Raw genomic sequence first — 20,227 nt, 5'->3', positions numbered from 1 at the left:
AATTAATTTATCGATTGACTCTGACTGATATAGAAAATCATTTCGCCTTCTATCGACTAGGATATTATTTAATCCATATGTTAGTCATACGTTTCAGTACACATAGTTCTAATAGCGTCGATTACGATATCCGTCCGTAACGTGCGAGTATTCCAGGATATCTCAACGAGCTGATACGCTGCATCAGATACGCGACGCATTCTCGGTACTGCGAGCTATCGGAGGAAACTCTAGTCCGAAGCTTGAAAGTGATGACGAGCGCTCTGAGCGGATGCGCGTCCGGTGTCGGGCGTAAGGGCCACGCCTGCCGTCGCGACGCATTGCTTGCGCTGCTGTCGTTGCAGCGCCGCGCCGCGCGAGCCGCCCTGCCGCCGCAGGTAACGCACTGTGTACACTAACGGGTACCATACACACGATACTATTAAATAACACTTTCTGTTATTGTTATGAAATCCCCTCATAAAATAATTGTATTGTATTGATTATTAGTGAAGATTGTTTGTGTTAGGAGTTCTATAGGAAGGTGGAATTTAATATTATTTTATGTTTATCCGTTATGTTGGAGGTTCCATTTACAAAAAAGATTTGAACACACAAATATCCGAAAATATTAATTTCCGATAGTACTAATTCGTTATCTTTCTTTCAGATCTTTGATTTGACTATTTCTGTGTAAAAGTATTAAATATAGTATCGATTTTGTCTGATTATAATATGTATATGCCAGGTAATCATAGGAATATTATTCCTATATATTGTTCTGTATATTATTCCTATTTATTCATATTTCGCTAGGCGTCTGCAAAAGCATAATATACGGTTGCTAACACGATTTTATCGTTCAATACATTCCACTGGAGTAATTATTAATACATATTTAGTACATCAACATTTGTGGCGACTTCCTTAAATTTGTCATTCGTCAGTTGCACATACAGCATATTGATATGGGAAGCGGGTGGTCCGTGCGTAGAGATGGAGCGAGGCGTGGGAGGGCGCGGCGCTGCGGGCCGTGCTGCGCGCGGCGGGCGCGGGCGGCGCGGGGGTCGCGGGGGGCGCGGGGCTGCGCGGCGCTGCGCTGCACGTGCTGGCCGCGCTCGCGCACCACGCGCCGCTACACACGCAGATACTGCACTGTGAGCATCCCTAGCCTCCTGCCACCACATGAATGATTTCCAACGAAGATCTACTGATATTTAGTGTAAAATATAAAACGCCAAAATATTTAATATAAATAGAAAAAAAGGCACGGGCATCTGCGAGTCTGTGGATGTTGTAAATTAAATAAAATAAAAAAGTCTCCTGCCACCGACGGTGACCAGGGGCCAATTCTACCAACGAGATGTCATTTTATCGCAATCGAACCGAAACTTAACCGTTGCCGTTGAGCTTTTTTACTATTCTGTCTACATAAAGATTAGAATAGTATTGGAATCTCTATAACTTATTAGATTGCTGAAATTCTCTAATTAATTCTATTATAAATATTATAGACATTTTAGCTAGACCCAGGTTGTGTGAGACATTATTCTTAGAAGATCGGGCTAGTTATTTAGTTTGTCCATTTGTGTACGCATCACAATAAAATCAATGGATGAATTTTAATGCAATAGGCTATTTGACTAGTTTTTAAAACCCATTTTATTCATCGTGACTTCATCATAAGCCCGGCCAATCAGGAGCGTTTTGTGTCACGTGACAAACGTTTGAAAAAAATCATTTTTATTTATGGATTTTTGAATAAATCAAGTATTATTTTCGACTTTCGTTAGTAAATAACCATTTTTAAACTAATAATATACACTGATTACAATAATTCACTTTTTTTTCATTGTCAAATAGCCTATTGCATGGTTCATATATGTAGGGCGAGCACAGGAAAATAGCTCAAACGTTATATTAAAAAAAGTGTTAAAAAACTCAGAAACATTGGCCAAAATTCAGAAAAATATAATCACATTTATATCAGATGAAGGTATTTTTACCGTTAATCTCTAAATTATGATGCAGCTCTAATTGAACTAAGATATAAAATAAGATCTAAAAATGTTGGCAGATATTGAAAAGGAATCGTTGTGCCAGTACGCCATAGAGATGTTCTCCCGGCCCGGTGAAGCGAACCTCGTGCGAGCGGCTGCGGCTGCCTTGCTCACCACACTCACTTCGAGGACATCCTCTCATACTCAGGTTAGTGTGTTCCTGACCAAATACATAATATGCACAGTATGACTTGGCATGATTTCTTTAGCAATCGCTGTTCTTATAGGGAACTTCGTAAGGTTAGAAGGTCTTTATAATTCATCTCGTGCTTTGCGGTGAAGGAAAACATCGTGAGGAAACCTGCATGTGACAAATTTCATAGAAATTCTGCCACATGTGTATTCCGGAGAGGAGGCCTTTAGCCCAGCAGTGGGAAATTTACAGGCTGCTACTTTATAGGGAACACCCTTACGACGTGCCCTAAGTGGCCTTAGTGGCCTTTTAAAATCTAACTTAACTCTGATAACTTGAACTGTGTGTACTAGTAACACAGCACAGAAACCTCTTATATAAATAATTGACATTGAAGTTATTTTTGTGTAACTATGTAATAAAGCGTAGATATTTTATTACTTTATTTATATCACTGGTACATTGTACTCTGACATTTCACTAATACTCAGTACTTGATTTTATTAAAATTCAGCTGCGGCGCATTAATACTATAAAAGTAGTTGATATAACCTTGATTTAGCAAAGGCATAACAAAAAGTTCGTTTTTTTTTTATTATTAAAAATTATTTTAGCGCATAATTATAACCTTTATTTTAAGTTGTCTGCTATGTTATTTATATTATTCGTTAGCAGGGCAATTAAAAATAATAATGTTTGGCTTGTAAATTCTTCGCCTTTTAAGTGCCGTCAGAGGTCCAATGTTATTGTTTAGCAGCTTAAGCAGGGCCGTATTTAGGGGAGGGCAACCGGGGCAACTGCCCTGGGGCCTCCACATGAGAGGGGGCCTCCACATGAGAGGGGGCCTCCACATGAGAGGGGGCCACAGTTTTCAGCAAGTTAACAAATACTGAGATATAGTCAAATTATAATAATGATACTATTTAATATTTTAAACGTTACCGATACAAATAAGAAACAATTCATAGCTTACTTTGATAATGATTGAAATAAAAAAAACTAATTAATTCATAATAATATAATTTTTAGGGTGTTTGTGGCCCCGGGGCCTCCACACCTTTAAATCCGACTCTGAGCTTAAGTTTATATAATATTAGATCATTTGCTTTTCTACCTCTGCGGGCATCTTATATGATCATCTTATTCGACATCGAGTTACTTAAGTCTACCACTACCTTACAACACGCAGCATATTAGGTTATTAAACGTGTAAAGCTTGCTTTGTCTCGATTCTAATTGCTGAGTTAAAGTTTTTACAACAAATAAAGTTTATTTAGATATGTTCTCGGATATAATTTCATGTTTTTTCATGAATGATTCGGCGCTTCATGTTCAAGTATATGTTACGTATGCGTTTGGTAAATGAATATATATTTTATGTGTCATAATTTTACCGCATTATTTTCCTGTTACCGGCTGGTTTACGACATAACTATACTGTTTACTATTTAACGAGTTTCAGATTTACAGCGCGATAGTTAATCAAGTGCAAGTACCTACAATTAATTATTATTATTTTTTTAAATATAAATTAAATTTGGAATAGACTCGATTTCTGAGTTGTGCACTTCTACCACGGTGAGGTTATGGGCGGCTATTACGATTTTTTTGACAAAAAAATTCAATAACTTTGTGTAGCTCAATCTTAGGTTCAACCCCACAGTTGGCTATGATGTAAGAACACGAACATCGAAACAAAAATTTGCTTAATATGTGTGGATGAAAATGACAAAATTAAATGCGGTCATAATTCGACTCGAGCTCGCGAATAACAGTCATTTATACAGATCTAGGTAGCCTTAGTTCCAACACACTTGGGACAGACCGAACCATTGAATTGGACTATGTGCCTGTTTTAACATGACTACATATACAGCAAGATGTAGTACAGCATCTGATCTTTAACAAATTTTCAATGGAGAAGTTTTGTTTATAATAAAGTTATAATTATTTTAATATTGCTCGTATCTTACCTTATAAAATGTTGGTAGTTTGAAATCATCTAAAAGTCTATTTGTTTTAGTATATTATTCAAATAGGCATGACTTATAGCATCCACTCCAAGAGCAATAAATGCACGCAGCCGAAACCCCTATTAGTAAGGAAATAATATTTTGTTTCCGTTATATTTATCAACGTTTTCTGAGCATCGAACACTACAACGTATTATTTAAATCAGGAACATGTTTGAAATTCAATGTTCGTTAGTGGCATCTACGCAAACAAAGTCGTTACTTATCGACGTATCTACTTTAATAAAATGAATTCGTTCGTATTTACATACACGGCTTAACTCTTTGCGATCATCACCGTATAAGCTAGCTAGCTAAGCTAGCATGTAGTAATTATAGGTACAAAGAATAAACCACCTTCATATTAAACTTTGCTTGGTTGTGCAATGACAATATAATAAACAGCTTATACCTATTAAAATGTAAATGAGCAGAGGTGAGCAATTTCCAAGCCATCAATTTGCCCATCGGCTATCGGCATTTGACGGCCCATCTGCCATCCTGATATGAATATAAAGAAGTAACCGTCATAAACTAGTTTCCGTACGAATGAATTGATTCTATATTTCAATTATACGCAATTTAAATACTTCCAATTTATGTTTTAAAAAAACTAGAATATCTATTTTTGCCTGTAATAGTTGTGCTAGAAATAAGTACGAGAGTGACCAAAGGATTCAGAAGAAACTAGAAATTAATTATATATTTAAATAACTACCCGCAGGCGGTGTAATATACGTGTAATGTTTATGATTCGCTTTTGTCAATTAAAATATTTAAATTGTCTCTATGAGTTTTCGTTGTACTAGCTATATTTTATCGATTGCTATTATTACTTCAGAGACGTTTAGAGAACAAAAGGCAGAAATATTTATTGGTATTCTTAAATAGGATGTTCTATAATCATATATAAATTATAGTAACCGCAGTTGAACGCGCACTGAATGCTGAGGACCACCTACGTCGGTGATGTGAGATAGCACTTTATGGGACCGGGTGCGTCAGTAAAAATGACATGTTTACTTGATAACTATTATTGCCTTGACAGTTTTGAATGTTACGAACACATAGAGTAAACATTATTGTTTTGGATTCTTACTTTTTTATTATGGTTTGACTTTAATTACTCAGTTTATGGATTTTATAATGTATCGGATCGAATTGCGTTCCGATATCATTTTATTATTTCATTTCTTTTCAATATATATAAAGCCTTAAAAATACAATATAATTAATAAAAACTTACCCATGTATCCATTTTTCAGTAACAATATTGCATACTAGGCAATTGAAAACATTCAAAAAAATATCTTCGCTAATGTCGATGTATTGCAATTCAATTTTAGCGTGAAAAGCGACGATGTTTACATTTCCATGTGCTAAGTTATTTCTGTTCGAGTTTACCTAGACTTTATGCACTTTAAATATTGTATTCTCGTATTATGTACATTGTGTATGGCTATTCTGATGGGTAATTCCCGAGTGAAAACAAATGACGTTATCATAAACACCAAACCGCCGGCACCCATAAATACCTAGCCGTTATTGTTCAGTAACTTCAAAGTAGTCTAATAATAATATATCAATACAATGTGTGAAATATAAAATATTTATTATTATCGTCCATTGTTTCCGAATGAAAATAGATGATTGATAATCTTAGTCAAACGTGTTACAGTACAAATGATTCGCTTCATTCGACTTTCATTTTTTATATAATTATCTTAAACTAGTGACCAGCCCCGGCTTCGCACGGATGCAATGCTGATACTAAACATACTATAGAATTTGTTTACTTACAACATTCTAAAATTATCAGTGAAACTGATAATGAAAACTGTGATTTGAAACTTCTAAAATTATCAGTGTTTCTTCCTTATATTTCCTTATATTGTCCATTTGCTATATATAAAAACCTTCCTCTCGAAACACTCTATCTATTAAAAACGCATCAAAATCAGTTGTGTAATTTTAAAGATGTAAGAATGCATAGGGACAGACAGACAGATGTGTGACGTGTAATACAAAAATAAGGTATGCTAAAGTAGAAAAACGTCTTGTCATATAAATGCATGATGTGTGTGGTTATGACACGAAAATTAATTAAACAGATTAACAAAAAGCGCACACGATAAACTGTCCGGCATCTGGAATGCGTAATTTGTTTCTTATTACTTATTCTTGTTTTGGAATACAATGGATGTTATAAAAACGTGTATACATCGTTATAGTTATAAAACTGATGGTTACTGAGTGGGAAGGAGAATGAGCATATGAAACGGAACATTTTACGTTCGAAATTTTAGAATATGGATTGTCTATTACCAAAAAAAAATAATATTTTAATCATCTCACAAACTAATATATTTCCAATGACTTGGTTACAATATGTATTTTTAACAATAACATTCAAAAGATTGATATAAATGAAAGGAGGATTAATTTTGAAATCAAAATCATTTATAATATGTAGATTAATTTATGTACTGATTCCTTGAGATTGATTCTCTGAATCGATGGAATGTCAAATATTTTATCGATTTGATCAATTTCAAATGAAACCAACTTAAAAATATTTTATCAGTTAGTCTTATTCACTATCAGTCCTAGCTGATTATGAAAACCGACTGTCTACCATGATCAAAGACCGGATAAAATCTATAGCGAACTTCTCATAATATGGATAAGCGTATCTGTAATATTTTAGAAATAGAACAATTAGTAAAATGTGGTGCAATTGTTAATGTATAAATCTCATTATTAGATGTGTAATATTGGACTGTACGCTTGTCGGCTATGTTAGAATATCTATGCCGGAGAAATAAGTAGTATTACTTCTACCAGTAAACAAACAGTGTAATTTACTAATTACTACTGTAAAACAAGACCAATAACTTGAGTGATAACAAAACAGTATTATTAGCCTTGTAAGCTTTGTTTCCTCGTTTTGAGTATAAATTCTATGTTCCTTTGGGTATAAATAAGGAATGTTTAAGCTTTTTCGGCGCGTTGTTCCCCACTCAGGGTCACGCTTCGTTGTTTTTGATTGCATAAAGAACTATGTAGAATGTTATATTATTGCAGTGTTTGAATATAAGCATGCAAATATAACATTACCCGTCGTTATCGTTATCTGAAATATCCTATAGTTTTAAATTAATATAAAAAAATAATACTAATAAAACTACAAAAAACGACAAATAATATTTTACGACTGTAAGAATCTGAGTTATTAATAGAGTAGTCTTTTAATTCGGAGGTGACGATTGAACTCATTCATAATGTGAAAAATCGCCCTAAGGATAGGCATGCGGGTGGGGTATATGCAAGTCACGGACATGGTACGTCAACATATGTGACCTTGAAGCTACTCGTAGAGCTTATCTTGACGCTCACTTACGATAAATGCTCATTCGATTTCTGACCGCGGCCGCCACAAGCGCCGCGCACTGCCACATAAATTGAATCGTGCACGCGTACTTATTGTTTACTATACGAATAGCCGCTAACATTTAGTTTTCTGCAGTATGATAGCTGTGTAACACCGAGTGTATTACGAATTTTAATTGTTTATAGAATTTTGTTTATGAAGTAAACATGTGTGTCAGTGTTTATCTATTTGGGATTGTACTTTTGTTGGTGATTGCACTTGCATTATTTCACTATGGCACAAAAGGAAGAAAGTACTGGAACGTCAGAAATGTTCCATACAGAGAACCTTGTCCAATATTCGGAAACTTTGGTGCAACATTAACAATGCGTCGCAGTTATACGAAAATGCTACAGTTATTGTATGATCAATTTCGAGATAAAAGGTACGTCGGCATTTTCCAAGCGAGAAGACCTGCGTTATTTTTGATAGATTTAGATTTAGTGAAGACAGTGCTGTCAAAAGAATTTCCAAATTTTAGTGATCGAATTTCAGTCGCAACAGACACTCGTCGAGAACCACTTTTGAGGAATGTAGCCAACATGAGCGGCCCTGAATGGCATAAAATGCGCCATATTATTACACCCACATTTTCCTCAGCTAAAATGAAAGCTATGTTCCCTTTAGTGGCCGATTGTGCTAAAACACTAAAAGCCACTCTTGCTTTCGAGTCATTTCAAGATATAGAAGTTCCGAAGCTAATGAGTCGCTTCACTACCGACGTCATTGGAAGTTGTGCATTCGGCGTTGATCCCGGATCCCTCAGAGACAGCCAATCACCATTTTTAATTATGTCGCAAAAGATGTTCAAAGCCGACCGTACAACTATATTGAAACGGTACTGTCGCACATTTTTCCCACGAATATTCAAACTTTTAAATCTCAAAACCTATTCGTCGGACGTTGAAGTATTTTTTACTAATATAATAAAACGAGTCCTAACAGAAAGACGAAAGACCGGCGAGCAGCGAAGTGATTTTCTTCAACTCATGCTAAACGTGCAAAAAACGGAAACAGGATTTCCGATGACTGATGAATTAATAACATCAAATTCTTTTATATTTATGTTAGCTGGCCTAGAAACGTCGGCAACTACATTATCGTTCTGTTTGTATGAGCTAGCGCAAGATCAAGATCTGCAAAACAAGTTAAGAAATGAAATTGTTGAATGCTTAGATCGTTATAATGGTTTAAATTATGACGCTGTTTGTGGGATGCGCTTAGTCACTCAAGCATATTTGGAAACATTAAGAATGCATCCACCGACACCACTCACCACCCGGCTTTGTACAGCTCCTTGCACATTGCCTGGTACCGATTTGAAGATGAAAGCACGAGATGCGCTTCTCGTCCCAATACATTGTATTCAAAGGGATCCCAAGTATTTTTCCAATCCGGATAAATTTGATCCAGACCGGTTTCAAGATGATTTAAATCCGTCGGGCTTCATTGCATTTGGTGAAGGACCTAGGAGCTGTCCAGGTATGTTCCGGTTTTGTTTTAATAAACGGTTTTATCACGTTAGGCACGAGAGTGATAATATTTCGAATGATATCGGTTAAGCGTTGAATGTTTTTAAACAACTGCGACGAATTACACAATTGAAAGTCAAATTAAAATTTCTGAATGCTCAGGTTATTCAAATAACGGTAAAGAATGTAGAAATTAATATGCGAATAATTAATTTGTATGAAGTCTTGTGAATAATTACCTTTTATTTTCGTTGAATGTTTTTAAACATTTTTGATAATAAAATTCTGTGTTTGTATTTTACGATTTATTTATAGTTTTTTATACATTTCAAGTGTCGTTTTGAGGCCCACTTTTTTGATAACGTATCTAACCCAAATTCTTTAGATGACATGAAAGTAGTTTTGTAGAAAAAACTCAATCGTTGTCAATTATTGAGTTTTATGGCAGAAATGCGTGATCAGTAACACTATGTGTTATGAGTTAAAGGAGGTCAGAATATAATAGTCGTACAGTTTGTTTTGATAGTTAACCGTTATCAATCTAATAAAGCCGGTTCTATATCTGGAACTTTTTATACGTAGGTAATCTATTTAATTAATTGATTTCATATACTCATTATGAAGGCGATCTGTATTTATATAGTTTATGTTACTTGTTTAATGATTGGAAAATGAATAAACAAATCGTTGTGAACGATTTAATTGTAAGACTACATCGTTAACCTTAGTTGCACTCTACGTAAGCTAGCGAAGTCATGAATATCACGACTTATAGTCGAATCTGTTTGATACTGAGCGTATATTGTAGGTACAGATTATATTGGTACAAATTGCGTACGAATGTGTCACTGTTTAGAAAAAAACAAACGATCAAGTCAAATCAAATTTTATTAATTTCATGTAAATAGTTTAGTAGTACTCTTGATTGTATTGTTATTCCAAAAAAAATAATGGAACTAGTTTAAAATTTTAATTAGAATATTTGACAAACAAAATTTAAATTAATAAAAGCGTATTAATATACAGATTATTAATATGTTGTAGACATTAAAAAAAATAATTTTCAGGTGCCCGTTTCGCCCAGTTGATGGTGACAGCTGGTCTTGCAACAGTCCTTCAAAATTTCATTGTGGAACCGTGCGCAAAAACTACACCCAATATTCAGTATGATACTAGGAGCGTTATGCTCAAAAATAAAGGTAGCATTTGGCTAAGATTTAGACCGCTCGAATAATTGAATATGCAATGAGGAAATCTGTTAAATATTATATATTATACCCAAAACATTTGGATTTATTTGACAAGTGGAATGAAGTAAGGAATGAGGCGCAAAAAGAAATCACAAATATGACCAAAGATTTCATAAACATTTGGACAAGAGAGAATGGACGTGACATTCAACAAAGAATACGAAGGATAAATAATCAAGACGAATTATATTACACACGTAAAGATTGTTAACAAAAAATATATTTAAATATGAGTGGTAGCTTAAAGTTCAATTAAAATTTATAGTGGATAAATTACATCACGTATTTATTATATTTTCAGTATTATTGCTCTAATAAACCTCGATAATGTACACCAGCAGTAGGTATAAAGATAAATCTTATCTGGCATTTCTGAAACATTGTTTTTATTTAGAAATTAATCGATCGATGATGAACGTTTATGATTGAATATAAATTAATTACATTAGTTATCAGTTTTGCGATTTAAAAAGGTCTTATTTTGGCAAAGAGTATAATTAATCGAAGTTTATTGATTTTTACGTAAAATTATGAAAAAAATATTAGGACTGAATATGTACCTAAGTAATTTTAAGCTATGTTTATACTTTGTAGATTATTGTAGTACATTTAAAAGGAGACTTAATTTAATAATAAGATAATTATCAATCTCGACTTTTGTTTTATTCGCCGCTTTGTAGTGATCGGTGACACAAACCACAACACAATAATACAGTGTCCTATTAAGCTCAAGTTTCTTATTTTCAACGTTAATATTTGCTTATTTCTACCCGGAATTCATTTTTAACACTCATTCTGTACTTGAATGTTCAAATGTGTTTTTAACACAGATAATATAAATAAAAAAAAGTAAAATCGAAAACGACGCAACGCTCAAACTTAATCTTAAAAATTTCAATGACCCGATTAAATGTTTATATTAAGATGTCTTGGTGCAGGTATTCTACCACAAAACCGTAATACTGTATTGTTGTGTTTCGTTTTTTAAAAAATATTTTAACAACATCCACGGGCTCATAGTTAGCCGTACACTTTATTGTATATCGTTCTGTTCCAAATACTAGAGATTGAGCTAGTGTTATAACAGACACAAGGGACATAACATATTAATTTTCAATATTGTCAGCGCATTGGGCCAATATCTATGGACGGTAACTTAACATTGTGGTTAAATGTGTCAACAATGTGTGTGTGGTTGTGTGTTCTCAACCTATTTATCGATATTTAAAAATATATAAACTTTTATTTTCATCATTCTCTCTATCTTTGAAATCGAGTCACTTAAGATTAGCACGAACGTGCATATAAACAGACGCGACTGAGTACTTAAGTTTATAATATTAGAATTGATATGAGTTATTAAAATCAAAATATAATTTATTTAAGTAAGTTTTTATAAGCACTTTTGAATGGTCATTTCGGTTCGGTTCGGACTGTATATTCTACCGAGAAGAACCGGCAAGAAACTTAGTATTTACTTGTAATTAAACCACAAAATTTGGTGAATTTTTTTACCCAATAGGCTATTTGACTGGTTTTTAAAATCCATTTTATACTATTTAGTAGAAGTTAAGGAACCCAGTAAAAGTTGTGTTTTTTATTTCTAGTACATATTTGCCGAAAAATATCATATTAAAAATTCCATATTTAAATAGCGCGCAAAAATGCTACTTGAACAACATGGCGCTGCAATGGGGTCGAGTCACTTTCTTGTATTTTATTCTGTGGTACATATAGTAGAAAAGCAAAGTTTACAAGAAAGTGACTTCATCATAAGCCCGGCCAATCAGGAGCGTTTTGTGTCACTTGACAAACGTTTGAAAAAAATCATTTTTATTTATGGATTTTTGAATAAATTAAGTATTATTTTCGACTTTCGTTAGTAAATAACCATTTTTAAACTAATAATATACACTGATTACAATAATTCACAATTTATTTTTCGCATTGTCAAATAGCCTATTACCCACAGGTACAATTGCCCTTGCACCTATCAATATGAAATCGAAAAAAAATGATTGAAGATTAGATGCGACGAAAATATCGTGCCTTGCGTCTCTGAAATGTGTTCGGCTGTTATCAGTTCGTTGGGATAAATTTTTCAAAGATTACTTATCAGTACGATTGTTAATAACAACAACTTGAAAACATCAGCTTAATAAATCGTTGTATACTCGAGTCATCATATTTTTTATATAATAGCAAATGTGGCCAATGGATTTGTTGTTGTTTTACTCTGTTTTGTTTTTGAATGTATTTTTAGTATAACACTAAATTTATAATCTGTGGTATATTATATTTTAGTAATTGTTATTTTGTATTTAACTCGTGTATGTATGATCAGTATCTAGTTTTTAATATATGTTTTGATAAATATAATCATATTTACATACTATAATTTACGTGATCAAAATGAAGTCTCGTTATATATTTATAAAGCCTTCAAAATTCTGTTTACATAACGTAATATATATTTTTATTGATTACGCGATCATCGTCTTTGCAATATACCTTTATTTTTTCCTAATTATATTTTATACTTTTCATAAAGTTTTATTACGCTGGCACTAGTTGTCCGGTTTCGCTCGCGTCCTAATATTTTGCCGTCAGGTGTGAAGCATAATAAAGCCCTTGTGTTTTGTTGGAGTTCAACTGGAGTCCTTCGTAACAGCCTTGATAGAGCAACAAACAGAAACAGGCAGGCATACAGAGTTACTTTCGCATTTATACCATTAGTATAGATGCAGTATTAATTACAGCTAAGTTATAATTATTAAGCTAAATAGTTGTATTGCTTAGTAAATCTCTTTTGTTAGGTTTCTCATGGATCTATAATTATATACTAGACGATGAATTCGTCTGCTTTCATCAACTTCACATTTGATTTACCTTTAAAACTTTCAACACTTTACTTTGTTTTATTATGTATGTATGTATGCAGTATACATTTTTTATCATATAACTGCTGTGTTAAATGTAATCCGACCAAATTATATTTATGGTTTCACGTGTCATACGTTGTTAAAATTTTTGTGGTCTCATAGACTAGAAAACCGAGGTCACAAATAAACACATACACGCACAAGAACCCACACAATGGAGCAATGATGAAATGTATAACTTAAATGTTTTTGTTACTTCTTTTACAGACTTTGGAACATGATATTTTGCGATCTATGGAGGAAGGGTATTTCCTGGAAGATTGTATGAACATACTTGTGGAATTCCTCAATGATAAAGATTATAAAAATTATCTAGGTGAGTCAAAACATGGAAAATATTACGAACGATATGCTGATACTTTCGGATTATATAAATTATCGTAAATACTATAAGAACAGATAGCTTTCCAATCCAATTTGAAATACAATCATTTCATTCAACACTTGTTATATCAAATGTCATTTTCATTAAGCTTAACATGACAGTAATCGATATTGTTGAGTATTGTCACGTACTTGCTTTAAGTATTAAAGGCTGTTTTTATAATCTGTATTTGATACATGTTTAAATGATGGCTTTACCTTTTTGCTTTAAATAGTTTCGATTTGCCTTACGAAGCTCTCCTGATAGAAGGAATTGACCAAACCACCATATTGTGGCTGTATGTTTCAATGACATTTGACATACATACATGGTGGTACGATACATAAAAAGTGTATAAACTGTCGATTGCTCATTAGATCGTGTAAATTTTGTATCTTTTGGAATTATTACTGGGCATCTTATTGGAGTGTTTAAGTTGAACCGTTTAAATTGTAAAACAAAAATTTTCTAACGTTTTCAATCTTTTGCTATTTCAGAACCGAATGTACCGTTATCGGTGTTGGAACGTGGATCGGAACTGGAGGTGCGTGCGCAAAAAAGCAACGAAATTCACTTGTCACCGTTGCTACCATTTCAAAAGCCTCCGCCCACTGCGGGGCTGGTCGTCGCGGTGGCTGACGTCATTCACAACATTACGCTTTACAAAACGGCTCCGGTAAAAGCGTGGAATGAACAGGGTCTTTATAGGGTATTGTTCAGGTATGTTGAATTATGCGGATTGTTTCACATTTTGTATGTGATTGTATTATGTATACTATATGTGTAGGGTGGATGATGATGGAACGTATTGATTGTAGAATGAGTGCATACGAAGAAGTTTAAGGGAGCGCTCTACATAGAACTTGACGAGACTTGGGCTGTAGTAATGAACGATAGAGTACATTAGTAATAATAGTTTATTTCTTTTTCTAAATTAAATAGGACAATGGACAATGATAATTGTTATGTATAAAAAATACCGGATGTTTGTCATATGTCTTTTTATAGCATTCAAACGTTAATAAGTAACGGATGTTGCTTTTTTGTTGGTGAGAACAAAAACATTGTGATGTCTCTCATACTTTGATTTTAAATTTACAAATATATGTTTTAATGCTATATGTAGGTACTATTTCATATTGCTAGTTCTGTTGTCTTTATTCGAATATAATCTGCGGGTTGTGTCATGTAGCAAAAAATAAACAGTTTCCAAATATTTTCACTGCTGGGCTTAAGTCTCCTCTTCGTTTGAGGAGAAGATTTTAAACTAATTCCACCACGCTGCTTCAACGCGGGTTGGTGGATACGCACGTATTTCATTGATATTAGACTCATGCAGGTTTCCTCTCGGTGTTTGTCTTCACCGTCAAGCATGAGATATATTATTAATAACAATTAAGTATTTTTTTTTTATTATAATTGGGAAACATACAGTATACACCACATACATTATAAAGCAATTAATTCGTTCACACACCAATCAAGTTTCCACTTAAAACTAATTCATGCATTAAACAAGTTCTTATCTTATCCTTGCCGGCGTCAGACCCCGTAAGCTTGTGGGCACCCGGGTTGTCACATGTGTGTCGTGTGCAGATGCGCGTCGCGGGGCGGCGCGGGGGCGCGCGTGCGCGGCGCGGCGTGCGGCGCGCTGGCGGCGGCGGCCGCGCACAAGTTCGTGCGCACCTCGCTCGCGTCAACCAAGGACTGCCTCTACAACTTGCTGGTCACGCTCACACCTATTAATGAAGGTACTTTATTATTTCTTCAATCGTCGTAGATAAAGTAATTAATAATTAAATAAAATTTTTATTGGTATTGTTGTAATAAATAATAAAGAAAATGCCAATTGATGGATAAATAGTTAAAAATGCATTTGTATGTAGCCGTGTAATATAATACCCGTAATAGTCGTAAATGTAGACGGAAGACCTCCAATATTAATTTTGGTAAGGGGTGATTTGATTTGGTAAATGAACAATCAATGATTTTTATGTTAATTATTTATAATAGAACAATACAGGTGTTCTTTATTTATTTTTTAGAAGAAGCAGGCGAAGATTGTGTATATGCGCGTGCGCAAGCTTTGCATCTCCTGGCCGCCTTGCTGAGTGAGCGAACGGCCAGTGACACGGTGTGGTGGGAGTTAAAGAAGAATAACTTGATGCTCTTCCATCTGCTGCTTCAGGCTTTGGAAAGTGACGAACTTGGTATGTGGTTGTTTTTCTTTTATCGATATCAGTATAATATATTAAAACTAAAAATAAGATATATATCCCATAATAATTCATTTTACATGTACTAAGTACTTCTAAATGTGTTGAAAGATTGAAAATTACGACATTCCAATACATTAAGCAAGATGTGTAAGGGATACAAACTTACTGATTTTGTATTGTAACAAAATAGTTATCTATTTAAATTGCATGCACTTAACACAATTCTTATTAAAAGGCTCGTGAATCGCTTTTGTAAAAAAATATTCACAACAACAACAACAGCCTGTAAATTCCGACTGCTGGGCTAAAGGCCTCCTCTCCCTTTGAAGAGAAGGTTTGGAACATATTCCACCACGCTGTTCCAATGCGGGTTGATGGAATGCACATGTGGCAGAATTTCTATGAAATTTGTCACATGCAGGTTTCCTCACGATGTTTTCCTTCACCGCTGAGCACGAGATGAATTTTAAAGACAAATTAAGGACATGAAACAGCGGTGCTTGCCTGGGTTTGAACCCGCAATCATCGGTTAAGATGCACGCGTTCTAACCACTGGGCTATCTCGAAAAAAATATTTATCATGAAATGATGGTAAATAAGGGATATCAATCAATACCAGATTATATAAATGATAAAAAGTCTTGCAATCAGTATTAGTTAAGTACTATGCATGACATATTTGTATAATTTTAGTTCTACATAAACTCTGTAAATAAAATTGTGGTAAAAAATATAGTATCTACTTAGTTTCTTGCCGGTTATTCTAAGTATATTATACTTGGTGTTAGCATCATAGTACGACACAACTTAGATATAGCAACGGTAAAACTCGTAAAACCTATTACTGTCGATTTACACAAACAATAGAAATAGCTCCCTATCGCGCCATTCGACGCTATTCGGTGCTATTGATTCTCGCGTCAGTTCAACCCGAAAGCAAATTGACGTGTCAAATTGACGAATATATTAGATCATATGATATTACACCTTGTTACTTCTGTGTAAAGATCATATTTACATAAGAAATAAATATTGATAATTTGGAATGGCGTAATTAATTCGAATGTGATCGGTTTTACGAATTTTGCCGATGCTACATCTAAGTTGTGTCGTACTATACCTGATTTTAGAATATTTTGTTTTTAATGTTTACTGTTTTATATTATTCCAGAGTTACAAGAGGCAGCAATGCACTGCATAGCGCAGCTGGCTCGGTCTCTATCACACAAAAAATGTAACGATAAATCCAATGATCAATGCCACGTGGATTTCTTCAATGACTTCCTATCACCAGTCCCACGGGAAGCCGATGACAGACTATGCGCCGGCGACGGTGCGAGGAACGATTGTCAGCCGGAGTATATAGTTGAGGAGTTTTGTAGGATACTCATGAATATGTATCAAGATATCACGGATCAAAAGAAGAGTCTTGCCAGTCAAGGTATAACAAATATGTAAACAATTGCCTAGGGGCCGTCAATAAATTACGTCATCGATTTTTTCAGACTTTAGACCCACTCCCTACAATCATCCTATCGTCATTTTTTAATGACCCCCCCCCCTTCTCCCAAAATTGACGTCATTACCAGTTTGACGAAATTAAAACATTGCAGATTTGAGAAAAATAGGGTATTACATGATTAAAACAGTTGGTGATAGGATCACCTTTATTATTTTTACTTTGGCAATAATCATTGATTAATTTAATTTCTTCAAGCATTTCCTATAGTTCTGTTTTTAAACAAATTATGATAATATATCAAGCTTAGAAAAAAAATTGAACGGATTAATAAGTTCATACATACCTAGCATATGATAAAATGGCGTAAAAATTGCATTCGTAGATTTATTATGACTCATGATGATTTATTATGATCTATTAAAGTCATTGTAAAGATCTTTTTTACTTTTCTAAATTATTAGAAATAGTCAGCATTTTCATTAAATAACTTACTTTAATTTATTATACACATTGTTAACCTGAACAAGTAACATATTAATTATATTTAATACGGTAACACGAAGTGGAGAAAACTCGCTGAGTTCAATGCTTATAGTGATAAAATGCTATTTTGTTAATTTATTTTTGACTAATGTGAAATATAAAGAAGAAATAATAAATTTTAGTAATAATCCTAAAATTACGTATTAGACGATATCAACACATGAAGCAACAATTCAAATTACGTTATTATGCGATAAAAGTCATTTGGATATCCCACCGATATCATTATAACAGGTCGACAGATAACAACTACCATAGTAATTACACGCAAAGAGGCTCCCGTCTTCGCGTGAAATTATTGGTGCGCAATAACAAATACAATTTATTTATTTTTTTGGTCCCCTTTTTCTTACATTGAGCCTCTTCGTTACTACTCTTTCTTACATAGTGAACGTGACTGTCACTCTACTTTTATAATTTTTAAATTATCTTTTATCATCTATAATATCGGATATGTCAGCGGTGTTTATTGATGTTTCGGGAAATAATTTTAGTATTACGAGAAAATATTATTTTAGGAAAATTTGGAAAAACCAGTGTCACAAAGAGACTTGAGTCACCTTTGATAAAGATAACATTGTCAGTTTTAAAATTCGCTACAGAAGTATTAATCGAAGATCGGTCGCTGAAGACTATTTTATGATCAGGATATCAAATGTTTATAAATATCAATGGTATCCAGAGAGTCTAGATACAGTGAGTGTTTCAGACGAGACGTGGTCGCTAGTGTGCAGCTGCGTGTGCGCACTGCAGCGCGCGAGCGGGCGCGCCCGCGCGTTCGGCGTGCACCGGCGCTTCCCGCGCGCGCTCGTCGGCGCCGCGCAGAGCCTGCGCGACGCGCTGTCGCTGCGAGGGAAACCCGTCGACGTTATTAAAAACGCTGATCATGTTCGTAGCTTATATATGACAATATTTATGTGTTAATGATACGTTATTTTACTTGGTGGTAGGGCTTTGTGCAAGCCCGTCTGGGTAGGTACCATCAGTTATTCTACCGCCAAATAACAGTACTCAGTATTGTTGTGTTCCGGTTTGAAGGGTGAGTGAGCCAGTGTAATTACAGGCACAAGGGACATAGCATCTTAGTTCCCAGGGTTGGTGGCATATTGACGATGTAAGGAATAGTTAATATTTCTTACAGTTTCATTGTCTATGGGTGATGGTGACCACTTACCATCCGGTGGCCTATATGCTCGTCCGCCAACCTATACCATAAAAAAAACGTTAATAAACGTTGCGCCTTTTTTGTATTATGAACCAGACTATTTGAGTAAAAATATTTTTATTTAATATTTCAGGAGCCGACTCTGAACACTTTAAACTGGGTTCTGACGCTCATCACCTGCTCGATGTTCGAATGTCCGCCCGCTAAAGATTTATTTGCGGAGGATTTGGCCCTCTCCCTCATCAGACTGTGGCCGTGGTGTATGATGACTGAAGCTTTGAGAGATTCTCTTATGAGTTTGCTCGTCACCTTCACCAATGATTGTTCAAAAGGTAACACATGTGGTTAATTTCATTAACAATTATATTTAAGTTTATTTGTCGTGTTGTTTTTGTCAGAAAATACTTTACTTTACTTTAATATATCAAACGGTTGGCATTGTACTAGCCTGGCGCGGGATTTTACGTGTAGCTCCTCCATTAATATTGTTAGCATTTAGCGCCTAAAAAACTATTATAGAATATCGGCCAGCAAAATCATCTGTGTGGATTCTATTTATACTACTTGTAATATGTCATTGTAAGTTGCATGCATGATGATTATAATTTTAGCATGGTCCAGCATGTGCACCTGTGTGGGCGGACGCAGTCTGCTAAACGAAGTCTGCTCGCTCGTCAATCGTGAAGCCTCGCGGCCCCGCCCCACTTCCCTCCTGCAGCTCTCACTGCGGATATTGAGACACTGTGCAGCCCATCAGCACTGTAGAACTATAATAATTAAGGTACGCGGTGGTCGCTCGCTGCCATTACATCCATAGTCTATTGTTACATTTTCAAATTAATTAAAATGGAATCGATAAGATCATATATTATATAACAACAAACAACAACAGCCTGTAAATTCCCACTGCTGGGCTAAAGGCCTCCTCTCCCTTTGAGGAGATGGTTTTGGAACATATTCCACCACGCTGTTCCAATGCGGGTTGGTGGAATACACATGTGGCAGAATTTCTATGAAATTTGTCACATGCAGGTTTCCTCACGATGTTTTCCTTCACCGCTGAGCACGAGATGAATTATAAAGACAAATTAAGCACATGAATCAGCGGTGCTTGCCTGGGTTTGAACCCGCAATCATCGGTTAAGATGCACGCGTTCTAACCACTGGGCCATCTCAGCTAGATATATTATATAATC

At 34.7% G+C, this 20,227-nt stretch overlaps 2 protein-coding genes across 2 annotated transcripts in view; both read left to right on the top strand.

Moving 5' to 3' along the window:
- LOC124533573 (rotatin-like) overlaps nt 1–20,227 on the top strand; it is a 32,848-nt gene that overhangs the window by 11,276 nt on the left and 1,345 nt on the right. The window contains 11 exon segments of the mRNA XM_047108944.1: nt 157–377; nt 974–1,136; nt 2,057–2,187; nt 13,486–13,594; nt 14,140–14,362; nt 15,239–15,393; nt 15,688–15,852; nt 17,033–17,302; nt 18,576–18,754; nt 19,165–19,363; nt 19,643–19,812. Of these exon segments, the coding sequence (XP_046964900.1) occupies nt 157–377; nt 974–1,136; nt 2,057–2,187; nt 13,486–13,594; nt 14,140–14,362; nt 15,239–15,393; nt 15,688–15,852; nt 17,033–17,302; nt 18,576–18,754; nt 19,165–19,363; nt 19,643–19,812 (1,985 nt within the window).
- On the top strand, nt 7,605–10,988 carry LOC124533572 (probable cytochrome P450 6a13). Its single transcript, XM_047108943.1, has 2 exons — nt 7,605–9,096; nt 10,154–10,988. Exons 1-2 carry the CDS (start codon nt 7,782–7,784, stop codon nt 10,318–10,320), a joined length of 1,482 nt encoding a protein of 493 aa, XP_046964899.1. The 5' UTR covers nt 7,605–7,781; the 3' UTR covers nt 10,321–10,988.

Source organism: Vanessa cardui, chromosome 11 (assembly GCF_905220365.1).
Source record: "Vanessa cardui chromosome 11, ilVanCard2.1, whole genome shotgun sequence".
Classification (NCBI taxonomy): domain Eukaryota; kingdom Metazoa; phylum Arthropoda; class Insecta; order Lepidoptera; family Nymphalidae; genus Vanessa; species Vanessa cardui.
This window is presented reverse-complemented; position numbering and strand designations above follow the sequence as displayed.

What these genes read in the sequence shown, in the direction of transcription:
- LOC124533572 (XM_047108943.1), top strand. Translation starts at nt 7,782, where the DNA reads ATGTGTGTCAGTGTTTATCTATTTGGGATTGTACTTTTGTTGGTGATT. An exon ending in AGGACCTAGGAGCTGTCCAG is followed by an intron (nt 9,097 to 10,153) that starts GTATGTTCCGGT and finishes AATAATTTTCAG; the next exon opens with GTGCCCGTTTCGCCCAGTTG.